This window comes from Callorhinus ursinus, unplaced genomic scaffold (assembly GCF_003265705.2).
Source record: "Callorhinus ursinus isolate GAN/ISIS: 27379988/994484 unplaced genomic scaffold, GSC_fseal_2.0 scaffold34, whole genome shotgun sequence".
NCBI lineage: Eukaryota > Metazoa > Chordata > Mammalia > Carnivora > Otariidae > Callorhinus > Callorhinus ursinus.
In genome coordinates, this window is record NW_027397096.1 from 15,622,722 (window position 1) to 15,645,408 (window position 22,687).

The following is a 22,687-nucleotide window of genomic DNA, read 5'->3' on the forward strand; positions in this document are numbered from 1 at the left end:
ATTTCTTACCATAGCCTTTAATAAAGCCCTTGTGATCTGATCTCATTGCTACTTTCATTCTTGCCTGCTTTCTCACTATCTTCACTTAATTTATGCCCCAACCAATCTTGACTACTCATCATTCCCCAAATACGGACTGTTTTTTCTGCTCTTTCTGCCTTATCTGTTTATACTTTTTCTTTGAATGCCCCCCGATCTATTTTTCCTTACTGTACAGTCTCACTTAGCCCTCTAAGCCGAGCTTGGGTATCAGCTACATCCTCTGTGGCAACTTTTCTTATACCCACACATGTAAGTAAATTTTTACTTCTTTGTGTTGACACAAAATTTGTTTTATTGGGGGGGTACTAACTCATTTTACAAATAGTATTTACACACATTTCTTGTCTATCCTACCGGATTTTAAACTCTTTATGGTCAGGGACTGTATCTAATTCAACTTTGTATCTCTCTTTCAGTGCCTGACATCTGGGTATTCAACAAATATTTACCAAATTGAACTGAATATATACCATAGTGATATTTATCATGGGCTATTGCTGTTATATTCATTTTGTGAGTTGGGTAATATAGGCAGAAAGATCATAAGATTTGTCCAAGGGACTGAGAGGCAATTTCAGATGAGATCCAAATTATCTTGATGACTAAGCAGTGCCCTTGTCACAAGAACCTGAGGTGCCCTCTTAAGGCTTTTCGAGATAAGACCATAGATAGGGAACACATTTTCCAGCCCCTGTAGCCACACATTGAAGTGTCAGCTCTGCCAGAAAGGAGTCTAAAACATGAGGACTCTTAAGTCCAACTGGATTTGGGTTAACATAACTCTGGGATATTGAGTTAATTAATACAATTTTTCTTTCTGTTAGAATTATCAGTGGGCTACCAGGTAATAATAGAGTAGTAGTTCTTCTGGCAGTGATTTTTCTCTCCAATATGGGAAGCCACTGCTACCTAACATAGTGACTGATACAGGTCTTAGTAATGCTGTGATTTATATGTAGCTTTTTCTTAAGCCTTTGTTTAAAAACTGACGTCTTCCTGAACTCCACATTTTAACCAAATCAGCAGGCTACTTGCATGCTGTCATCTTTCAATAAACCCAGATTGCTGTTCTTTCTCATGCTTGTTTCTCATCCCCTCCACCCTATCTCTTCTTCCTTCATTCTACCTCAGAAGAAACAAACTATTACCTGAATGAAATCTAAAACTTGCTGGTGTCTTTGTTTGGCAGCTGCAACCTCGCTGTCTGAGATCGCTTCCCTCAGGGACTGTTGGGTATTCAGAGAATCCAGCTCCACAACAGCAGAAAGGCGGCAATACAGACTAATAAATTTCTCCCTGTAGCTGCAAAAATGAACTGGAAAATGGACAAGCAAAATAAAACATGTTAAGATCTGGTATCAAAATAGAGAAATTCATACCTCAGAGAAAACAAGTTGAATGAAAACATGATTTATTAATCCTATCAGTGGAAAATATTAAGCCATAAATAAATTATAAATGTGCTCTTTAGGGGCCAGTTGTCTGGCTTTAGTCAGACAGTATTCCCTTTTAAGGTTTACCAAGTCCTGGTAAGGTATGGGGAAGTGGGCTTGGCTCAAGCTGCAGTTTATGTTCAGCTCCTAAAGTTGAGGCTGTATATGTATATGTATATATATATATGTGTATATGTATATGTATATATGTATATATGTATATATATATATATATATACTGAGAAAATAAGTTTGCTTATCACTTTAAGAAAAAAGTCAAGTAGCAGTTTGAAACCTAGTTTTGATTTCCATGTCTGATTTCCAGTGTGTATCTTACATGCTTCTTTTCAAGGCCAGAAATCCCAGAAGATACAAGACATACTTTTCTCAGGATATCTTTTGTCTGGCTGGAAAACTTCCCTCAGGACCTGGTCGGATGGGTGTTGATCCTTGTCTGGCCTCTCTGCTCCTCAGCTGCTCCGGAAGGATGCTGGAGCTGATACCTCAACAGACCATTTTTGTCTTTGGCAGACTTGGCCTTCCTCTCTCAAAAGATAATGGGCCGGAGGCCAGAGGGAATAGTCTAACCTTCATCTCTGTCATGGAGGAGGGAGAGAGGAGTGTGGGACTCAGCCTCACGCAGGTACTCAGAGGTGATCAGATTTTGTGTACTTCTGTATCTGGCTCTGATCACTTAGCTAAAACATCAGATTCCAGTGGGATGAGGAAAGCATCCTGAATTGGACTAGTGTAGTACCAGTCTCTTCCTGGCCATTGTTAAATTTGCAGATTCACTTTCCAGGAACCTCATTTACTCTGTGTGTCTCTAACTCTATCAGTGTGTTCCATGCTTTGGAAACAGGGCTATTGTAACTCCACAAATCTGTGGAAACATTTTTATTCTGGCTTCTTTAGTGAAGAATTCTAGGAAGAATATCGAATTACTGCCCTCAGGCCTCTTTGCTGTTGATTCCTGAGACCCAGAAACGGCTATTTAGGGAAGCTAAAACCACACTGCCTCAAAGTGGGGCATCTTGTTATCTCTACACCTCAGTGAGGATGCCCTACTTCTGTGCATATTGAGAGATTTCCGGGTACCCTACAAGTCCCGTCGTACCACTGCCTACTTCCTTGCTTCATTTTCTCTTAGCTGGGATGAATCTCTGGTGGGGGTAAGGGTAACCTTCTCCGTTTGTGTTTCCTCATACGGAAGTGGAAGAGAAGAATGGGGTGAGGGCTTCTGTGACTCATGCTTATTTCAGTTGTGCATCATTTCAAGGAGAAGTTTCTCAGTTCCAGGATTGATTTTTCTCTCTGGTGTCAGATCTGTCCTTCCACTTCCTCTACTCTAGCACTTCTTTGCCTGACACACAGAAGAACTGATTTCATATAGCCTCTCAGTAAACAACAACTATTGAGCTCCCCCCAAACCATCTACTTTGCATGCTATTTCCCTGCTTAAAGACCTCTACAGAGCTCCTTGACTTCAGGACAAAGTCAAACCTCTTCTCACCAGAAGGAAAGTGTCTTGTGAATTTGAATATATCTTCAGTCATGCAACCACCCTTCACCCTCCACTCAAATTAATTCTAAGCTTTGGTCAGGCTGAACTTACTACAAGTCCTGTTACACTTCCATGCTTTTACACATGCCTTTTTCTAGTCCTCAAACACCCGTGTCTACCAGTCTTTAGGTCACACCAGTGGCTTCAGGTGAGCTGCTTCTGATACTCGAAGTCAGCCTCAGTGCCTCCTCCTCAGCAGATCTTCACTCACACCTCTGCGGCCGCAGCCGAGTCAGTTTCACTCTCTTTTGTGCTCCTACAGCGCTTGGTTCTAAATGTATCAAGACACTTACCCTGCTTTACGGGAATTCTGTGTTTACTTGACTGCCTTGGTATTAGGCTGTGATTTCTCTGAGGGCAAGAACCATGTCTATTTTTATTTCCTCAAAACCTGGAACATTATAGCTTCTCAATTAATGTTTATTGAACATCTCAATTAATGAAAAAAATGCATGCCCTGCTCTGAAGAGGCCAGACCCTTCCTCCAAAGTCATCTTCTTTCCCTCCATCCTCTCTTTTCTTTCTGTGCTCTTGGTTTTCCTGTTTTGAAAGGTGTATTTCAGGTCTGTGATATTTACTGGCAGCTCTACAGGAAAGAGTCACCATTACTTTGTAGCTTACTCTTGACCCTTGTAACTCCCTGAATGTGTCTTTATGCCTTTCAAGGAGGGATTATATCCTGTTAGCACTTGACAGATGTCCTCTCTTGGCTGGAGAGCGAGGAGAGTGAAGTGTCTCACAGTCTGCCTTTCCAAACCAAGTTGGGGGGGAGAAAAAAAAAGAAAGAAAAGAAGGAAAAAAATCAGCTTTTTTCCTTCTCTCTAAAATATGAAGATAGGGAGATTAGGAAGAGGCACTAAAGAATTTCTTTAAAAGAAACACTGTCATTCCCATCTGAATTCTAAAACGCCAGGGTGTCCACAACTTTCTCTTGTTGTGTCTCCTTGTGGTAGGCGCCTTGGATCAGTGGGTGGTCTCAGAGCGCCCACACTCCCCCCCCCTTGCCACTCACCACAGTGAGCTATAAGGACCTTCCAGCTACAGCGCTTCACTTTCCCGCGCTAGTGGTTTTTATCCAGAGCCTTTAATGTTACTTTAACAAATGTTACTTTAACATAGTCGTTTGTGGTTTAGCAATGATACATTTGGTAGCCATCACAGAGGAGGGGAGGACAGACTGGAAGCTTCTAATTTTTTTTTCTAATGTGAATCACATGCATTTAACAGACAAAATGGTATAAGGGTACAACAATGCATTATCTGGACCATATGATTTGTTAGTAATTTACACACTGAGGCTAATTTTCTGCAGTGTTTTTTCTCCCTCTCTTTTCTATAGGAGATAGTGACAGGCTAAAATGCATTTGACACCAACACTAGAAGTTGGATTAGGAGTAGAGTAGAAAGTATTTGGGTTTAGGTATCAGACAGAATTGGGTTTGAATCCTAGTTCTGCCAGTTACTACCTGTGTGGCATATAACCTCTGGGATATATAACCTCGGGCATATAACCTCTGGGAGCCTCAATTTTCCCACATCTAAGATGGATAGTAATGCCTACTTAGGATTAAAACATATCATATATATACAGTGCCCAGCACAGCATGTGGCACATACCAGAAACAAAATGAAAATTTTTTTCACACCTTTACCCTAACCCCTCAGAAAGAATGAGGCATTTAGAGTTAGAAAATTGGAACAGGGTTGAGATTAGAATATTCTTCCTAAGGTCTTTAAATTAATAAAATCCTAATCAGTCTGGGTCATGGAGCCTAGTTTGGAAACTAAAAATATCAATAAGATTACCCTCTGTGGTCAGTTTAGTTCCAGGATTCTTTGCCAATGTGTCAGAAAGAACCTGGGCACAAGATGCCCCTCTAAAGATTCCTGGTAGTGAATGAGTTGACAGTTGGAATTCAGAAGTGGTATCCTAAATCATGAAAAATGGGCCTTAGGAATGAGGGTTGAGACTGTGCCATTTCTTGTAAGCCTGTGGCCTGGATTCCATTAGGCTCAATGCCTGGATATCCCACAGGCACCTCAAAACTCATCATTTGTCAAACTGAACTCATCATTTCTCCCCTCCCCCAAACCTGTTCCTTCCCTCATCTTTCCTATTTTGGTAGATCGCAACATTATCCATCTCAGCACCCTGTTCAGACTTTCTGGCTCCTCCATCTTGCTCTTCAACCACGTTAAATCAATCACAAACTTCTGTTGATTTTTAACTCCTCAGTTCCTTTTCTACTTTCTCTTTTACACCCCTACTGTGGAAGTCTTGGTTCCGGTTCTTATCACCACCACCTGGGCCACTCTCTTGGCCGTCTCATTGCGTCTAGTCTCAGCAACCCCCACTTTGGCTGTCCTGCAGTCCATCTTCCATAGAGCTGCTAAAACCCACTAAGACCATATTATTCCTTTTAAACAAATCTTTTCATGACTCCCCATTGCCTGCATGATAAAGTCTAGCCTCTTTAAGATGGCATAGGTAGCCCTTTGTGTTTCTGACCTTTTTAATTTTTAGTTTCATCTCCTATCACTCTTCTCAGATGCCATAAGCATCTGTCACAATGAGCTACTGGGAGTGTATTTAATTGGGATGCATTTCCTCAGGTCTCCTACCTTTTGTGCATGCTGTTCCTTCTGTTTAAAATGATTTTCCTTTTTAGCTCTGCCTTTTCTTTTCCTTTTCTGAATGTTTCTAATTCAAGATCTAGCTCAAATATTTTCTCTTTAAGGAAGAATTGGATGTCTTTCCTTTGAAATTCAACAGCCTACCTATTACAGCAGGGCTTTCATTATATTGGGACTTTTGTATAAATTTCTGTATCCTCTACTGGATTCTAGGCTTCTGGTGGGCAGATTATGTCTTATTAACATCTGTATGTCCAGCCCCAGGACAGTACTTGGCATACGTACAGTGGCAACTCAGCCAATGTTTGTTGAATGAAATATGCAGCCAAGCACTTTAGTATAAAATATATACCAGGCTCCAAACTGTTTTTAAAAAATACCCCAGTTTTATAATCTCACTAGTCCAGTCAGTATGAATCATAGAACCAAGGAAATCAATAAAATCAACTTCTTATCATAGGCCTGCTGTCAATTGTGATTCCCCATAGGATCAGGGCAGGGCAACCTCCCCAGTGCAAGCTAGGCAAATCCTCAAGAGGCCACATCACTGGACAGAGTTTCTAAAGGCTCATGGTACTGCTTTTCTTTTTGTTTCTGGGAACAGTTTAAATAGTGACCCTTGTTGGTTCCCAGGCACATGCTTGATTACTACGGCAGTGGAGTGCAATCCTGCTCCTATCCAAAGGATGGGGTAAGGAGACTGTCAGCCCTCAGGCTCTGGAGGGGGCATGGGTTTGAAATGTACCACTTTGCCTCAGCTCAACCCTGCTCATGGGGATCTCTCATCTATATGACAGTCCTCCTTTCCCCTACAGTAATCCTGTGAGGGAATAGCCTATGGGTTTGCCCCAGCCTACTCTTTACTCCAGGAGACAGAAGGCTAAGCTCCTTTATCGTTTTGTCCTTTCTAGATCTATGTAGTGCTAGAATAGGCACAGATGCAGTTTTCCATAGCTGGTTAGCAAGTTATTTGTGATCATAGGCCACTGGCAGGAACTTGGTCAGTTTGCCAAAATCTCAAATCATTTCACTGGGACAGGGATGACTTGTGCAAGTCAAACCGAAATATAGTGTAAATTTTTTATAATTGACATGTTCCCATAATTTGCACCTTTTCAGGTTTCATTAAAATTCCTGTGTTCTTATCATTTTCTGAGTTCTGATTGAATTTCCAGTAATGTTCTCTTTCTCAGAAATGCTTAGTGTATCTGTTGACCTTTACTATGGACCTATCTATGGAAGGCAGAAGTCCCTCCGTATAAAACAAACAAGTAAAAATTGCTTAGGATCTTTCTTGAGGGGCTTAGTTAGACCCATTATAGTAAGCCCTTTGAAGTTCCTATAGAAATTGTTATTAAATGCTTCGTGGGCTGAAGTCTAATGGAAAAAGTATGGTAATCAGTACGATAATCTGCTTCTTGGAAAGCTCTGATTGCTTGGAGATAAGGTAGAGTCTGTCATGATTCTTACTAAGGCCCAGCAATCTTAAAAATTGTTGCTGGTGGTGCTGAAGTATAATAAACATTATACTAGAGTGTACTAATTTCCTGCTACTGGCAACATTTCCTCCTGATCTCTAGAAAAGACTAACAGAATTGTGTATGTTGGTGGAACCATGCCCAATCAGGTGATCTTTTCTGGAAATTTGCATGGTTCTCATTAATCAGTTGCATCACCTGTAATATGATAATGAAGGAGGACCAGAAGAATATGAAGGTATATGTTATTCTAGGAAAAAACATCTTAAAGTCAGGAACTATTGAGACCCAGGCTTTGATCTATGGCTTGGCTTTCATCAATGAAGGATAATATCTGATAGTCTTATACTGCTTTTAGTATTAAGAAGAGGTAAGACATCACAGGTCAGAGATAGGCACTGTTGGTTTCTATTACTATAAACTACATCCCTGTTTTGTAAGTTCCTAAAATGTCATTTTCTCTGTGTTCTAGGCAGTATTACTTCAAGTGTGGTCCACGGATTGACAGCACAGTATCAGCTGAGAGCTTGTTAGAGAAGCAAATTCTCCAGTCCCCATCCCAGACCTACAGACTCTGCATCTCTGGGGTGGGGCTCCAGGATTCTCTTTTAGCATGCTCGCCAAGCGATTCTTAGTGCACGTTAAAGTTCGGGAAGCAGTGTTTTAGGGCATCGTATCCTAAAGTGTGTTTTCTTAGTTTTTTAGTAAGTGCCACACCAAAAATGCTTCCAGTCATGGTCAAATGAATTTAGAAAATGCTGGGTTAAACAAAGTTAAGCTTTTTAGTTTTTATTTTTTCATGGGGATCATCAGGTTTTGTAGACCTTCTAATATGTTACTCTACTGCTCAGAATTCTCTATTGGACTCCCAACACGCTTAAAGTAGAATCCAAAGTCCTTATCACAGCCTGTGAGGCCCTGCATGATCTGGCTGTTGACTCTCTGATCTCATTTCCTATCTTTGTTGCTCTTGCTTACACTTCACCTACACTGATTTTTTTTTAGCCAAGCACACTCTTGCTTTAAAGCCTTTGCACTTGTCATTCCCACTGCAGGGAAATCTCAGGTCTCTGCTTACATGTTTTTTCTTTAGAGAGACATTCCCAGGTCATCCTATACAAAATTGTAGCTCCTGTCACTTCACTCCAGTACTTTACCCTAGTTTATTGTTCATCACAGCGCTCACTGCTGTCTGACATTTACAGTATTGTTTATTGATTGGTTTGCTGTTTGTCTCCCTCACGAGAACGTAAGCTTCATGGATCTGTTCACTGCAGATCTTTAGTACTTGGACTAGTGCTCAACACATAGTGTAGGTTACTTAATAAATATTTATTGAATTAATGAACAAATGAGTGGAGAGAGGAAATTGTAGAATAGACAGTAACAATAGTAGGACCAAGTACGGCTGCCCAGGAAAAGTGTGTTAGCCTCCCAGAAAGCAGGATAGAGAGGACACTTGCAGGGCTTGGTCCTCCAGGGTCTTAGGAGTCATACACTATTATGAATGATCCCAAATCTTTGATTGTTACCATGAAGACCACTGAGACATGGGAAAATGAACTTCATATATTTTTGTCTGTAATCATGGAACAGTAATGACCATTTCATGCAGAATGGACTCCCGGTTAGCTCTCCAATGAAGTATTTTCCCTAGTTCTTTTCCCTATCAATTATCTATCCCTGGAAAAAATCATTCACTTTCATGGCTTCAGCTGTTATTAATAGACACTGGCCAAATTTCTGTGTTTACTACCCAACCTTCTCTCCTGTATTTCTACTGTCAAATGGACATGTCTACTTGGATGTTGAATTTGCACCTTCAGATTCAAGACAGAGCTAAAAGCATCATTTTCTTCCCTAAGCCATATTCCTCTCTGATTTTCTCACTTTTGGTAATGGCAGCAATATCCTCACAGGTTTTGAGGCTGAAAACCGTGGGAGTACTGTAGAAGTCTCTAGACTTCATCTTTTCTCATTCAGACAGTTGCTCAATCTTGCATATTACTCCCAATGTTTCTTATACCTGTATTTGTTTCCTTTTTGGGGGTTTTGTTTCTGTCCTAATACTGGACTATTATAAACACCCCTGAACTATCCCCCCCGCAACCGTGCTCTCAATCCATCTTAAACAGATTCCTCAGCCTGATTCTTAAGATACTGCCCAGGATGCCCACGACTTGTTCAGACCTCTTTATGTCCACTGTTTCCTCACATCATTTCTCTGATCTAGTCAAACTGGACCATTTATTCCTTTTCCAACTCTTTCTGAGATCTTTTGTTCCATGTCTTCACTCATTCTGCTCCCACTGACAAGAAAGCTTTTCTTATTGTCCATGTTTATTAGTATCCAGTCCATTCTTTAACACCGACATCAAATACCCTTTCCTCCAAGGTGGCTTTCTGATACCTTCTTTGAGAAAAATGTGTTTTCTTTTTTCGATATCACTTATGATTTTGGCACATCCTACCTCATTTAATAATAATTTGTATCCTTATTTTACTGCTACCGCTGTACTGAAAGCCCCTTGCAAGCAGGGCCTTTGCCTTACTCATCTCTGAATCTCCACAGTAGGTATCTAATATATATTTATTGACTTGAAATGAAATACCGTGACCCAAACTATATTTTGTAAGGGCAATGCAGTCATATCACGGGCTAATAATGTTCTTTGGACGGGGAACTCATTGGATGGGGTCAGTCACATCCAGGCCTCTTGGGAGGGTACGCCAATGTTATTAATCATTTGACACAGAAAAGGTGCAGAAAGGTTAAGTGATTGTCACTTTCACACAATAGAGGACCCAGGACTCTCAAGTCCTAGTCTGCAAGTCTGATTCAGGCTTCTCTTAATAACTCTTCCTCCTCTGGAAAATAATAATTGCTCTTCTTTAGTTTTTTCGGCATCTGAACTGCTTGGAGCAAGGGAAACCGAAAGGCTTAATCTATTTATCCTCAAGGGATAAATTCAGATTCAGATGCCCAGGTCTCAAAATGGCAGTTGCCTTGTCTGCTTCTAACTCTGGTGTCTGGGGAGCAATCCTAAGAGAGTCTGCCTCCATTCCACCCATCCAGCACTCACCCTCCCACAAATCTTACAATTCATTGGAACTGATGGAACTCCTGCTAATTGCCTCTTATTGGCCTGTTATAAGATGAAGCATGGGGAAGAGACAAAGCCTCCCTATTCACATCCTCAGTGGGCAGCAGGGGTCTCTGCAAAAATAGAGAAACTGGGGCCTAGGCTATTCAGTTTTGAAAGTCAGGACAAGATCTTCCACCATTCAGAATCCCACATTATAATCCCACATTATAATCACAATATTGCATCCTGGGAGACCCTGTCAGTTTTCTCAAATGGTCTGCTAGAAATTTAGCCTGCTTAATATTACAGTCTATTTAATAAATCAATGCTACTCATTGACTTTTTTTCCCTCCAGAGTGATACACACTTTACATTTTAATTTCACTATTTTTTTTTCCCATTTGGAGGTGAGAGAGAGAGAGAGAGAGAGAGAGAGAGAGAGAGAGAGAGAGAAGGGGCAGTGCTTTTCATGAAAACATCAGTTCTTGTATTCATGTTTTAAGAAAGCAAAGGCAAGGCAAGAACTGCAGCCTGATAACTGAACACTCTGTTTAGAATTCCCTCCTCTCCATTGGACCTTAGCTAGGTTTCAATAATTATTGCTCAGGCACATAGTCTTGGAGCTTTGCTTTCTCTCAGACTTGTACACAGTTCTAGGAAGGGTTGTTGCCAAAGCCATCATGTGATTTATTGACCCTCCACTGGGACAAGGGGGAACAGATATAACTTTGTGATTTTATTATAAGGAGGCTGGGTTAATATTTCTAGGTGAAACAAGCTACTATACCAAGTTCAAACATCTGAAGAGGGAGGTTAAGAAACCCTGAGTGTGGGGTGTAAGGATTATTCTGTCCTGGGGCTGTACAGACGTCGTCTGAGGCAGGGAGCAGGAGAAGAAAGGACACATTGTGACCCATTTCCAACACCTCCTGTGTGTAGAGGCGGAAGTTCCTTGCCTGCAGAGGGACACGCGCGGAGGAAAAATAGGAGAGTTACAACATGGCACTTACATAAACAACACCAAACTGGCATAAAACATCTAACAAAATTACGCGACTTCAAGCTTGGAATTTTTATACAACATAAATATTAGGGTTCAGCCCATTTAATAATGCTATATAAAATCAAGATTTAAGGCAGTAATGTTCCATATAAACTCTGAAAACAACATTTATGCTTCTTATAAAAGCAGAAAATGATTGCATTCTGTGGGTTTTTCAAAATGATGAATATAATTACATGAAGCAACAAAAATGGATTGAATTAAAAATCTACTAGTTTCAATTTAAGTTGGTTAAGGGGGAAAAATGTAGTTTCTGGCCAAGGACTGAAAAAATTTTACAAGTATCCAAAAAAAAAATGTTGTATGCACTCTTAGGCAGTTAGGCAGCCCTCTACCAACATGTGTATGTAGCCCAAGAGTCACCAATGAAATATGAGCTGCTTCAAACCTGCTAAGCTCAAGAAACCCTTTAATAGTATCTACTGTCACGAGTAGAGCTGGTGTGTTTTTTTCTCCTCCTGAGTACATGGCCACCCCTGGAATAATCCAGTTGCTCCCCTAGCGCCTTTATGGCATCTTGTACAATTTATTTTTCATCAGTGTTGGCTGTTCTGGACTAACCTTGCAGTACTGACTTATAATCCAAGCAGTACCCCAATGGAAGAACACTCTTGGAGTCTCTAATCTATGTCCTTGTGTCCATGGGTCACGTGCCAATTCTGGGTGATGGTCTTCCTGTTTTATAGGCTAAACTTGGTTGATTTTGTGTGTGTGTGTGCCTGCATGCATGTGTGTGTACTGGGTATGGGGAGATGGTGAACTAGGCCAAAAAGAAAAAAAAAAAAAAGAATTCAGCCTAATGCTACATCATGTTAACTTACTAGACAGAGCCTAATAAACTTTTACTATTCTCTTCTGTGCCAACAGCTTTTCCTGAAGTTGCTTATTAGTAGAGGTTAGATTTGCACATTTTGATTTAGATAAGACAATAATTTTGACAGTAAATTCTCTATTTGTGAAAAGATAGCGTGGCATAACCTTGTCATTGCTATAGGTTATACTACCATTAGTCTGCTGTTCTTAGACAAAACATTTGTATATCTAAGTGTGTACTTATTATTTATTCTCCTTGACTTGTGCTATCCTGAAGTTGAGACTTGGTGTCTTTTCGAGGTGGGCTGGCCAGTGACTTTTCCTTGCTTGGCCAGACCACAGTAAAGCTGGGTCCAGGAGCTGCGGAAGAGGTCAATATGCAGGAGATAGAGAAAAGGGGCAGAAGTGCGGTCTGTGTCCACTTGAAGGCGTCAGATCAAAGTGTGCAGGATGTGCAGAGTGGTGTTTAAATCAGTGAAAATGAACTCATATATCTATTTTTTTTTTTTTACCTCTTAAGTTTTATACACAATGCAGTTTCCATTAGCCATAAAAAGAAGATAAAAATGGTAAAGACTAGTACCTGGTGTAGAGGTATATTGATCTGCTTAAGGAGAGCTTTCACTGCCATCTGGAGCTCGTAGAAGAACAACTGTATGGGGCAGTCAGAAGTATGATCCACACTTTCCATAGATTCAGAGCCAGAAAGCTTTTGGACCCATTCCCACTCCTCTCTGTATGTTGAGTCAAGTTAAAATTAGAAATATAACAAAAGTTCAGAACACAGCTCAGAACATTTTTAATGTATATGTCCAGAGCCTGGATAACCAATTTTTTGGTGGTTAAAACAATACAATTCATGAAATTTGAACTTTTTGCCACCCAAATGGAGTTTAAAATGAGCTTTTGCTAATTTAAGCTTAGTTCACCTACCAAACCACATATACCTCAGAACAGCAGGTCTAATTTGTATCAGTTAGTTTCTGAGATTGGAGCTTTGAAATATTTGGTAATAATTTCCTGACTATCTTCATTTTTCTTTCCCTGAAGATCCTCTGTAAATTCTAAGACCCTACATTTTACCACAGGGGCATCTGCTGGTTAATTCAGCAGTTGGGTAACCACAGGACTCTGGTCCAACTCAGGCAACAAACCACATGGCACATTTCAACCCTGGCCTGTTGTAATCATGGGGACTATTTTGGCTTCTTACTCCTTCCAAGAGCTTGAGGAGAATCACGAACAGGAACACCAGACAATTCCAATAAAAGGAACCAGGGGACACACATCACTGCTTCTGTCCTCCTTTCAAACCAGTCATCTGTGTCTTTATTCTGCATGCTTTGTAATCCTTTCTAATGAACTTTTCCAAATGTCATGCAGAAGGGAGGGGAAAAGAATGATGGTGGGAGAAAACACATCTGGTTTGTCCCCCAAAAGGCCGCTTTTCAAAAGGAGCTTGAAAAGATCAAGGTAAATGCCTCCTGGGAACATTGTTTCCACAGGTATGCTAGCACAAGTCTCTAAACACATTCATTTGGCCCAGTTTTTTCTTTCTCTAACTCTGCAGGGAGCAGCAATATGCTCTCAGGAGCATGCTAGAGAGGGAAGGAAAGCCCTCCTCTCTGGGCACGGAAAGAGAGGAGGTGCTAACATATGTTCCCACCAGTGTGAAAACCCTCTGAGGGCTCTCCCCAGTGGGCTATACCAGCCTGGGCTCCAGTCTGTGCGTCAGAAAATGAAATTGATTGTGACATGAGCTTTTCATCAGAAAACAATCTGTTTTAACCAAGTACCCTCTTAGAAAAGTTTCTGTGTTCAAGATACCTGTTTCCTTTCAATTCCCACACTGGAAAACACTATGGAAAATCTACCCTATTGTCCCACTAAGAGAAACAAAATAAAAATTAAATCCTACTTCAATCTGGTATGCGGTTGGCTTCACAAATAATTGAAATCTTTGAGAACCTGCTTGGGAGTTATTTCTTTTCTCCCATCACTGATACTGCACTAAACGAGGGGGTTCTGACTAGCACAAGCTTTCACAAAACCTAACGGAGCACATTGCTGAAATAGCGTCTGTAATCGAATTAGAGAATAAATTACCAGTAGGAATACCATGAAACATCTACCACTAACTAAGCAGTTTAGTCTATAAGGATGAGGGAGATGGAACTGGCAAGAGTGAAGGCTACTGGAATCTTTTGTAAAAATGAAACTTGGATCCTTGTCAAGGGGAAATTAGTTGGCATAACCACTAAAAGAGTCTAAACCTTTAAGACACAAATCTAGAAAATGGATGAAAGTAACCATTGCTGAGTCAACCCACAAATGAGCCATGTAACCTCTTGGGAAGGAGTGATAAGATAACCAGAGTTCCTGTAGAAGTGACCACCAGATGGCAGACTTAAGGTCTGGGTGTAGTTGATAGGTGAAAAATGAGAACATGGTAGCTAGTGAGTTCTTTGAAGAGTCCATCATCATTTCCTTTGTTGTCATCAAATAGTGCTTAATAAACAATACACTATAGTAGTTAATAAGCTCTTGCCACTTTATGGACCAAATTGTAAATGACCAAATTAGAATCCTCTTTGGTTAAGCAAATCCACAGGTATAACTAAAATCTGGGGATCTAATTTGTACTCTGAAGCCTGATGAAGTCTGGAGAGTTCTTTTTCTTATCTGTTCTGTCCTTTTTTTCAGGTTGAGCACAATTCAGTTCATTATAGCAGGCTTTCAGAGGCCTGCTAGAGGGCTAGTTGTAAATCTGAGCCAGATTACCAAGATTGGGCAACTTTCCCAAAGCTAACAGGGTAATTCACCATAATGCCAAACCATAGTGCAGTTTCCAGAAGCACAGGCCTTGTTACCTTTTTTTTTAGAGAACTATAAAGAGTACAGGAAACATACCAAGTCCTCAGGCCAGAGGGCTAGGGGTGGGGAGAATGGGGCTAGGGGATTCTTTAAGGGGAAATCAGCTGCTCTACCAGAACCCATTTCCACAAGTGATACTTTTTTAAAAATGACTAAGTTGTGAAGAAAAGATACTGGAAAGAGAATGTTGAAAGAAAAGGGCATTTATTCATTAACCAGCTGAGTATCGGTGGTTGCACCGTGAATACCACAGAGAGGAAAGTGGAAGGAGTGTGCCCCTCCTTCACGGGCGCACTCCTTCCGCCAACCACCACCACAAACCCTCCTCATCCTGACGTTAAAATGCAGCTAAGCCTCTGCCCCGGTGTGCTGGCACCTGGGGACATCTCACCACAGAAACTGCACCATGTCACTTTGCTTCTGACATATCAAAGCCATCATTTGAGCCATTGTTTCATCACAAGGAAAATCCGGACTTCTCACAACTTACTTGGAGATGTTATTGTTTTCACGGATCTTCACATGGCAGAGAATGTTGGGCAACTTTTGGGTAACTAGCACTTTGATCTGATCCACAGAGCTACACAGCTTTAGGTAACCCAGATATAATCCAGGAGAGAGACGCTGATGACTCCTTTTGTGATAAGAGAGAATATCCTGTAGGGTGAAGAACAAAACAACACATAAAACACCTTGAAAAGGTAATCTGAAAACCTTTTCTTTTCTTAGGTGCACTGTGTCATAAATTAAAGGAGCGGTAGCTAAGCAATTAGGTGAGAAGCCTTGGATACTACCATGAATGTGGGGGATGTGTTGGCTTACCTTCAGGAGAATTATCCTCCAAGTCAAGTAATCAGTCATTAATATAGCCTGCATGCATCCTATTTCCCTCAGTTTTTGGATCCGGGGTAGGTATGTGGGTTGTGACTGGGAATGGGAAACTAGAAAACTAGAATTCATAATTTCTGTGCTTGCAGGGCTTATTGTTTAGCTGTGGGGAAACAGAAATTTGCAAGTGTAAAAGCTGACAAAGCAGTATAGGAAGCCTCCTTATTTCAGAGTAGTTGGTATTGAGGAAAGGTCTTATTATTAAATGACATCATGACTTGGTTGATTCTTTGCCCTGAAAAATGAAATAAAAAGTAATAGCGGCAGATTTATTTATATTATTAACACTTAAGTTGTAGTTATTCATTAATTCTGAGGATGAAGAAAGAAGTATTGATTCCTTTTTTTTTTTGGCTTAGTTTTCTTAGACTAAATTGTATGATAGTTGAAATGCTATTCCTCACATTTAACTTCCACAACATGATCATGAAGAGGATATTTTTGCAAGAGTATTTGAAGTCTTCATATTTTTCCCCTGGCTTTTATTTATTTATTTATTTTAATTTTATTGTTATGTTAATCACCATACATTACATCATTAGTTTTTTAAATTTTTATTGTTATGTTAATCACCATACGTTACATCATTAGTTTTTGCTGTAGTGTTCCATGATTCATTGTTTGTGCATAACACCCAGTGCTCCACGCAGAACGTGCCCTCTTTAATACCCATCACCAGGCTAACCCATCCCCCCACCCTTTCCCTGGCTTTTAAAAAATGTTGATATTCAGGTCATTCTCATAAGGTTCTTGTTCATTTTGTGTTCTTCAATTGTTAACTGGCCTACCACTGCTAGATTCTTAATTGTCAGTAGCTTTGCCTGGGATTTGATTAGGTCTCCACATCTTCTTCATCAGCTTCACGAAATTCTGTATCTTCTACAAGATTTTAAAATTTGTCTTGTAATAGATTTGCCTTGAATTTGCATTGTATTTTCACATCATAATATTCCATGGGCAGCACAGACTGAATGAAGCTGTTGGTGCAACAGGAAGTGCCAGCCTAGTTAGGCACAGAGGGATGTTTGAGTGGAGTCTTGTTTTATATGTGGTCAGCTCTCTAGCTGTGACTTTTGCTTCCCTATACAACTGCAGGAACTCAGACAGTGAATAATTAGAAATATGTATCAGTAGGTAAGACCTTTTTAAACCTTTGGGCAGTGGGGGAACTGGAAACACAGAGTTAGGAGTGATGAACCAAAGAAGATTTCCTATAGGCCAGAGTGTAGCTTGGTTTTCCAAGGGAGTGAAAAGAAGGAACCAAACCCTACCATGAAATGCAGGGAAAATTTAAAGGAAGAGAAAATCAAACATTTAAACTTGTACAGAATTCTCTCTGGAAGAGAGAGGTATGAAGCCTTCCTTGACCTGTATACTCTGAAGGAGTGGCCCCTCCTTTGTAGAATTCACCATCTGCAACATCTAACATACACTGTTGTGAATTAGCTCCTCTGTCCCACCCTTTATCACACCTAGTGAGTTCCAGGCACTACAAGAGACACTGAGGTTTCGGGTGAATGTGATGTGATCCTTACTTTTGAAGAGGTTGAGAAAGATGAGGAAATAAATGACCACAATATTCTGAAATTTGTTTTATAACAGAGGCAATGGAGGCATACAGAGGAAAGAGTACTTATTATTTTTCCTCTTTTATGTTCTTTTCTTGAACCAGACTATGAAATTAGTGGCAGTATTATGTTTTCTGTTGCTTTGTGTCCTTAGTACCCAGTACTGTTTCTGTTTATAATAGATATACAACATGTGGAAGTCAGGACAGGTCCCTACGCCAGAACATAGGAGAATAGCAGAAGAGGGACAAAATAAGAATGGTCACAGTTGGGAGGAACGCATAACTAGCAGGTACAGAAAAGCAAAGGCTAAGTAACTTTTATGTTATTTGGCAAAGAAAAAAAAAGACTAGAAAAATTGGGTTTTGTGATCAAGAAGGAAGGAATTTTTATTAATGTCAGGAGATGGATAAAGCAGAACTTTTTGATATCTTCTATCTTATCTCTTTAGAAAAGATCACAGGTAAATAGTTGACTGGAGGAAGTTTAGTCAAAGTGAAATTTTGAGAAATGAACAGGTAATAAGAGAGAAAAGAATGAGAGAAGGAAATGGGTAAAGTTAATGAGAGAAGGGGAAATGGAAGTATTCAGATCAACAGAATTGGATGATATGCCCCCTAGGGATACTTGCTGTACAAGCAGATGTGGCCACAAACCCACAGGTCATTATTTTTGAGAAGTGACGGGGAACTGGAAAAGTCTCTAGAGACTAGAAAAGACTATCTTTGAAACAGGAAGGGGAGAAACACAGGATGACCCTGGTGATTAAAGACCACCAACTTATTGATCTTTGGGCAAAGTGAGAAAGAACCATCAAATAATCAATTTGCAGTTACCAAGAAATCCTGAGACACTAAATAGGAGTCAATATGGTTTTGTGAAGGGCAAATCAGACAGAAAACTTTAATTTTCAACAACAAAAGGGCAGAATCCATAGGCCAGGGAGGAGTCTCCAGTGTGATCTGTTTCACTAGATAATCTGGGAAAAGTAGAATCTTGACCACATTTAATAAGCTGACTATCTGGGTTGAGGATTTGTGGATGATGGAGATGGTGTGGGAACAGCAGACATGTTGAGTGATGGCCCAGTAGGGACTCGTCCTGAGGGCCTGTCTTTTTAGCTTATTTATTGATGTTCCAGACAAAGAAATGAAGAACGTGTGTATCAAAATTGCAGGTCCCAAATCTGTGGTGGTTTTGATTTTCTAGAAAATAGTAATAAAACTCTGAATGATCCTATGTGTTGGAAAAATAAGCCTATCATAATTAGAGTTGAAACTTAATAAAAAAATGTGCTTGTAAAGACCCAAACCCAGGAGTACAAATATAGGATGGGTATAAGAGAAAAATATGTGGGGGTTAGAATAACCACAAATAGAATGAGTTAGGAACACACTGTGGTTACGTAAAAACCCACACCATTCTTAGATGGAGTAATTTACTCTTTCATTTTTTAAAAAAGACTGAGCATCTGTCTGTGTTTTCCTGCCTTTACTAATGTTTTTGGAGCCTGAGAATTGTATGGGAAGAGAAAGAAACTGTCCTATTCACATAATCTGAGGTAACTAAGAAGGTCTCCTAAACCAAAGCCAGTGCCTGTGGGCCTATACATTGCCTGATTTGACTTCTATTCTGTTTTTCTAGCCTTTTTCTCCATTCCAGTCCTTTTGTGTCTCTTCTCTCCAGCCAAAAAGGATTGCTTTTTCCTTCCTCAGACGTGTCCTAATCTCTGTTCTTCGGTTCTTTGTTAGTTCATGAATTCATTCACTCTACAACTTTTATGGGGCACCTACTATGAATCAGGTGTTGTGCTAGAGTATTAATGGCATCGAGGAGACGTGATCCTCCCCTTCATGGAACTCAAGTTTCGGTGTGTGAGAGAGACCTGTAGCCAAGTTTTTCTAACTCAGTGTGATAAGGGTTGTGTAAGGTCCATTGTGGACCCAAGGGAGGGTTAGATCGACTTTTCCACCTTAATGCCTCATTTCTCTACCATGCCCTCTATTTAATTTAATTCTCGCTCTTTAATTTCTTCCTTCCTCCCTCCTCCTTCACTTCCTTTCTCCCTTCCTCCCTCCCTCCTTTTCTTCTCCCTCCCTCTCTCCTCCTTTCTCCCTACCCTCTCTCTCTCTTTCTCTTTCTCTTCTTTTTTTCTCCACCTGGTGAACTTAATTTACCCTTCATGGCTCAGCCAAATGTCACCTCTTCTACAACGCCTTCCCTGATATTTCCAGGGAGAATTAATAGCTGCTTTGTCTGTGCTCCCATAGTACACTGTTTGTACTGCTATCAGGCTCTGGTTTAATTCTGCCTTGTATTACCTTGATTTGTTTACAAGTCTGTCTCCCTCCCTTGACTGAACTCCTTGAGAGCAGGGACCTTGACTTATTCATTTGTTTTTCCTATAGCACCTAGAAGAGTTCCTGGCACCTAGTTGGTGCTGAAAAAATGTTTATTAAATATGAAGTGAGAGGCCCAAAGGTAGGGGAGTCTGGGGCTGGGCCTCTGGGAGAGAATATGCTATGCTGGTGCAGGGACCAGGAAGGGTATATCCAACCACTCTTCATTGATCAGGTATCCTAACAGCTTGTTAGAGGAATGATAGATGCTTTTCTAGTAACTACAGGGCTTTCGTTTTATTGCAGAAGGGATGGAAACTGAATTGTCCAGGGATAGCAAAGGTCATAAAATGGTGGCCCGGGTCTTTGAGGGCCTAAGATTATACGGACTGCAAAAAATTACAGTTTTTTAAAAAAGATTTTATTTATTTATTTGAGAGAGAAAAAGTGAGCGAGAGAGAGAGAGCATGAGTGGGGGGAGGGGAGGAAGGAGAGGGAGAAGCAGACTGCCTGCTGAGCAGGGAGCCTGATGCGGCTTGATCCCAGGATCTGGAATCATGACCTGAGTCGAAGGCAGACACTTAACCGACTGAGTCATGTAGGTACCCCCAAAATTTAAATTTTCTAAATTTTTTTTTCTAACCCTTAAAAATAAAGAGATTTAATTCAAAACTCTAGATTTTCCAACTTCTCTTTAAAAACTAGAAAACATTTCAACATTGGGACCACTTTCTTCCACTGCAGTTAGCTGAGGCTGAATGGGCTATTCTTTAGATGGGACAAGGGCCCTCTGGATTACTGTAGTCTCTGTTGCTTCTGCTTGTTTCTTTCTTTCTTTTTTTTTAAATTGAAATATAATTCACATACTATAACATTCACCCTTTTAAAGTGTGAGATTCTGTGTTTTTTTTCTTATGTTCATAAGCTTGTGTGACTATCAGCACTACCTAATTCCAGATCATTTTCATCACTCCACAAAGAAGCCTTGCATTCATTAGCTGTCATGCTCTAGTCCCTCCTCCGTCATCTGCTTTCTGTCTCTGTGGATTTGCATATTCTGGATATTTCATATAAATGGAATTGTACAATATGTGGCATTTTGTGCTTGGCTTCTTTCACTTATCATAATGTTCTCAACGTTAACATTCATCCACTTTGCAGCATGAATTAGTACTTCACTCATTTTTGTGGCTGAATAATATTCCATTTATGGATATACCACTTTTGTTCATCCATTCATTGATTGTTGGACATTTGGTTCTTCCACCACTCTTTGGCTGCTTGAATAATTCTGCTATGAACATTGCTAAACAGGTTTTTGTGTGAACCCAGTTGTTCCTCATGTCCAGCTCGACTGGCTCATTTTCATTCCTCTTCCTGATTCCTATGGTTTTTGATTCCCATGTTAGGGGCTGCTTGGAGGTAGAAAGAGCAGGAATGTGCTGGAAAAAAGAAACAACAGAAAAGGGCCGAAGAGATAGTAGGTCCTGGGTATAGCAGGGATAAGTAGATACAGCGTGACAAGGAACGCCTAAGGAGGAGGAGAAGGAGAAAAGGGCTCAGAGGGGACAGAAGGCAGGCTTCACGGGCTTCTCTAAGATGTTACTTTTTTTTCAAGGATTCAGAGAAAAGGAGGGAGAGGGCGTGTAAAGCAGCTTGGCAGAATGGGAAGGGGACCTGGCTAGGAGTCAGAAGATTTGGGTCCTAGTTTCTCCTCTTTTGCTTTTTGGCTTATATAACCTTGACGAGTTATTTCCCTGAAATCCGTAGCTTCATCTGTGAATGGGACACAGTAAAACTGCCCACTCAATCTCGCTGGGTTTTCACAAAGATCAAATGATAGTATAGATGTGACAAAGTGTTATAAACTTGAAACTATAGTACGAATGTGAAAGATTAATCTTCAAAGAAGAGTTCACCTGTGAAGTTTCCAGTTATTAAGGTGACCCTGGCTGGAGATCAATGTCTCAATGTCTGAGTAACTCAGCACCTGAGAGGGGCCTCCCTATTGGAAATACTCTCATTGCCAATTAGTTTGCTCAGAGGGACTCTAATTTGTTCATAATAACTCTCTTCTCCTTCCCAGACAAGTGTGGGAAGGATTTCTTTCTTTCTTTCTTTTCTTTTTTTTTTTCTTTAAAGGATTTCTTTCTTCTAGATATGAGAAAGGCTGGTAATGAAGGTCTGGGACTTGAGAGGATCAGGAATTTGAGAGGGTTAGACTCTGGAGCTTCCTTGGGGCCCTAGAGATTAGTAGATTAGATTAGTTATGGATCCAGATTTTGTTAGAGCCCTTACCTGTTTTGAAAACCCCATTGCAGATTGTACAATTTTTATACAACTTTTCCTTAGTTCTTTTTTTTTTAAAGATTTTATTTATTTATTTGACACACAGAGAGCGAGAGAGAGAGCGAGAGCGAGAGAGAGAGAGAGAGAGAGGGAGAGAGCGCAAGCAGGGGGAGCGGCAGGCAGAGGGAGAAGCAGGCTTCCTGCATGAGTAGGGAGCCTGATGTGGGGCTCGATCCCAGGACCCTGGGATCATGGCCTGAGCTGAAGGCAGCGGTTTAACCAACTGAGCCACCCAGGTGCCCCAACTTTTCCTTAGTTCTTACGGAAAGATAGAGGGAGTGGTGCAATGCCCCAAGGGATGACTGAGCCAGTTCTAGGGTCTGTGGGAGGGTCGGAAGGGGAGGAAATGGCCTAGGTATGCTCTGAGGAGGGCCAAGCATTGTTTGGATTTTTCTGAGTGGAGAAATAATAACAATCACTAACATTTATTGAGTGCTCACTTGGTGCTACTCTTGTAATGCTTTACGTAGTCACTCATTCAATCTTCATTAGAACCCTATGAAGTAGAGTTTCTTGCAGAGGAGGAAATATGAGAGATCAGAAATTAAGTTGCCCT

General features: G+C 40.6%; 1 protein-coding gene and 1 long non-coding RNA gene across 2 annotated transcripts in view; one reads left to right on the top strand and one right to left on the bottom strand.

The window, feature by feature from the left end:
* The window catches only part of ANKFN1 (ankyrin repeat and fibronectin type III domain containing 1), a 322,582-nt gene that overhangs the window by 23,675 nt on the left and 276,220 nt on the right, over positions 1 to 22,687 (bottom strand). The window contains exons 15-18 of the mRNA XM_025851318.2: positions 15,478 to 15,644; positions 12,697 to 12,847; positions 11,025 to 11,193; positions 1,191 to 1,357 (exon numbers count right to left, since the gene is read on the bottom strand). Of these exons, the coding sequence (XP_025707103.2) occupies positions 1,191 to 1,357; positions 11,025 to 11,193; positions 12,697 to 12,847; positions 15,478 to 15,644 (654 nt within the window). The remainder of the gene's footprint in view (positions 1 to 1,190; positions 1,358 to 11,024; positions 11,194 to 12,696; positions 12,848 to 15,477; positions 15,645 to 22,687) is intronic.
* The window catches only part of LOC141370424 (uncharacterized), a 109,423-nt gene that overhangs the window by 21,123 nt on the left and 65,613 nt on the right, over positions 1 to 22,687 (top strand). The gene's annotated exons all lie outside the window — the stretch shown is intronic.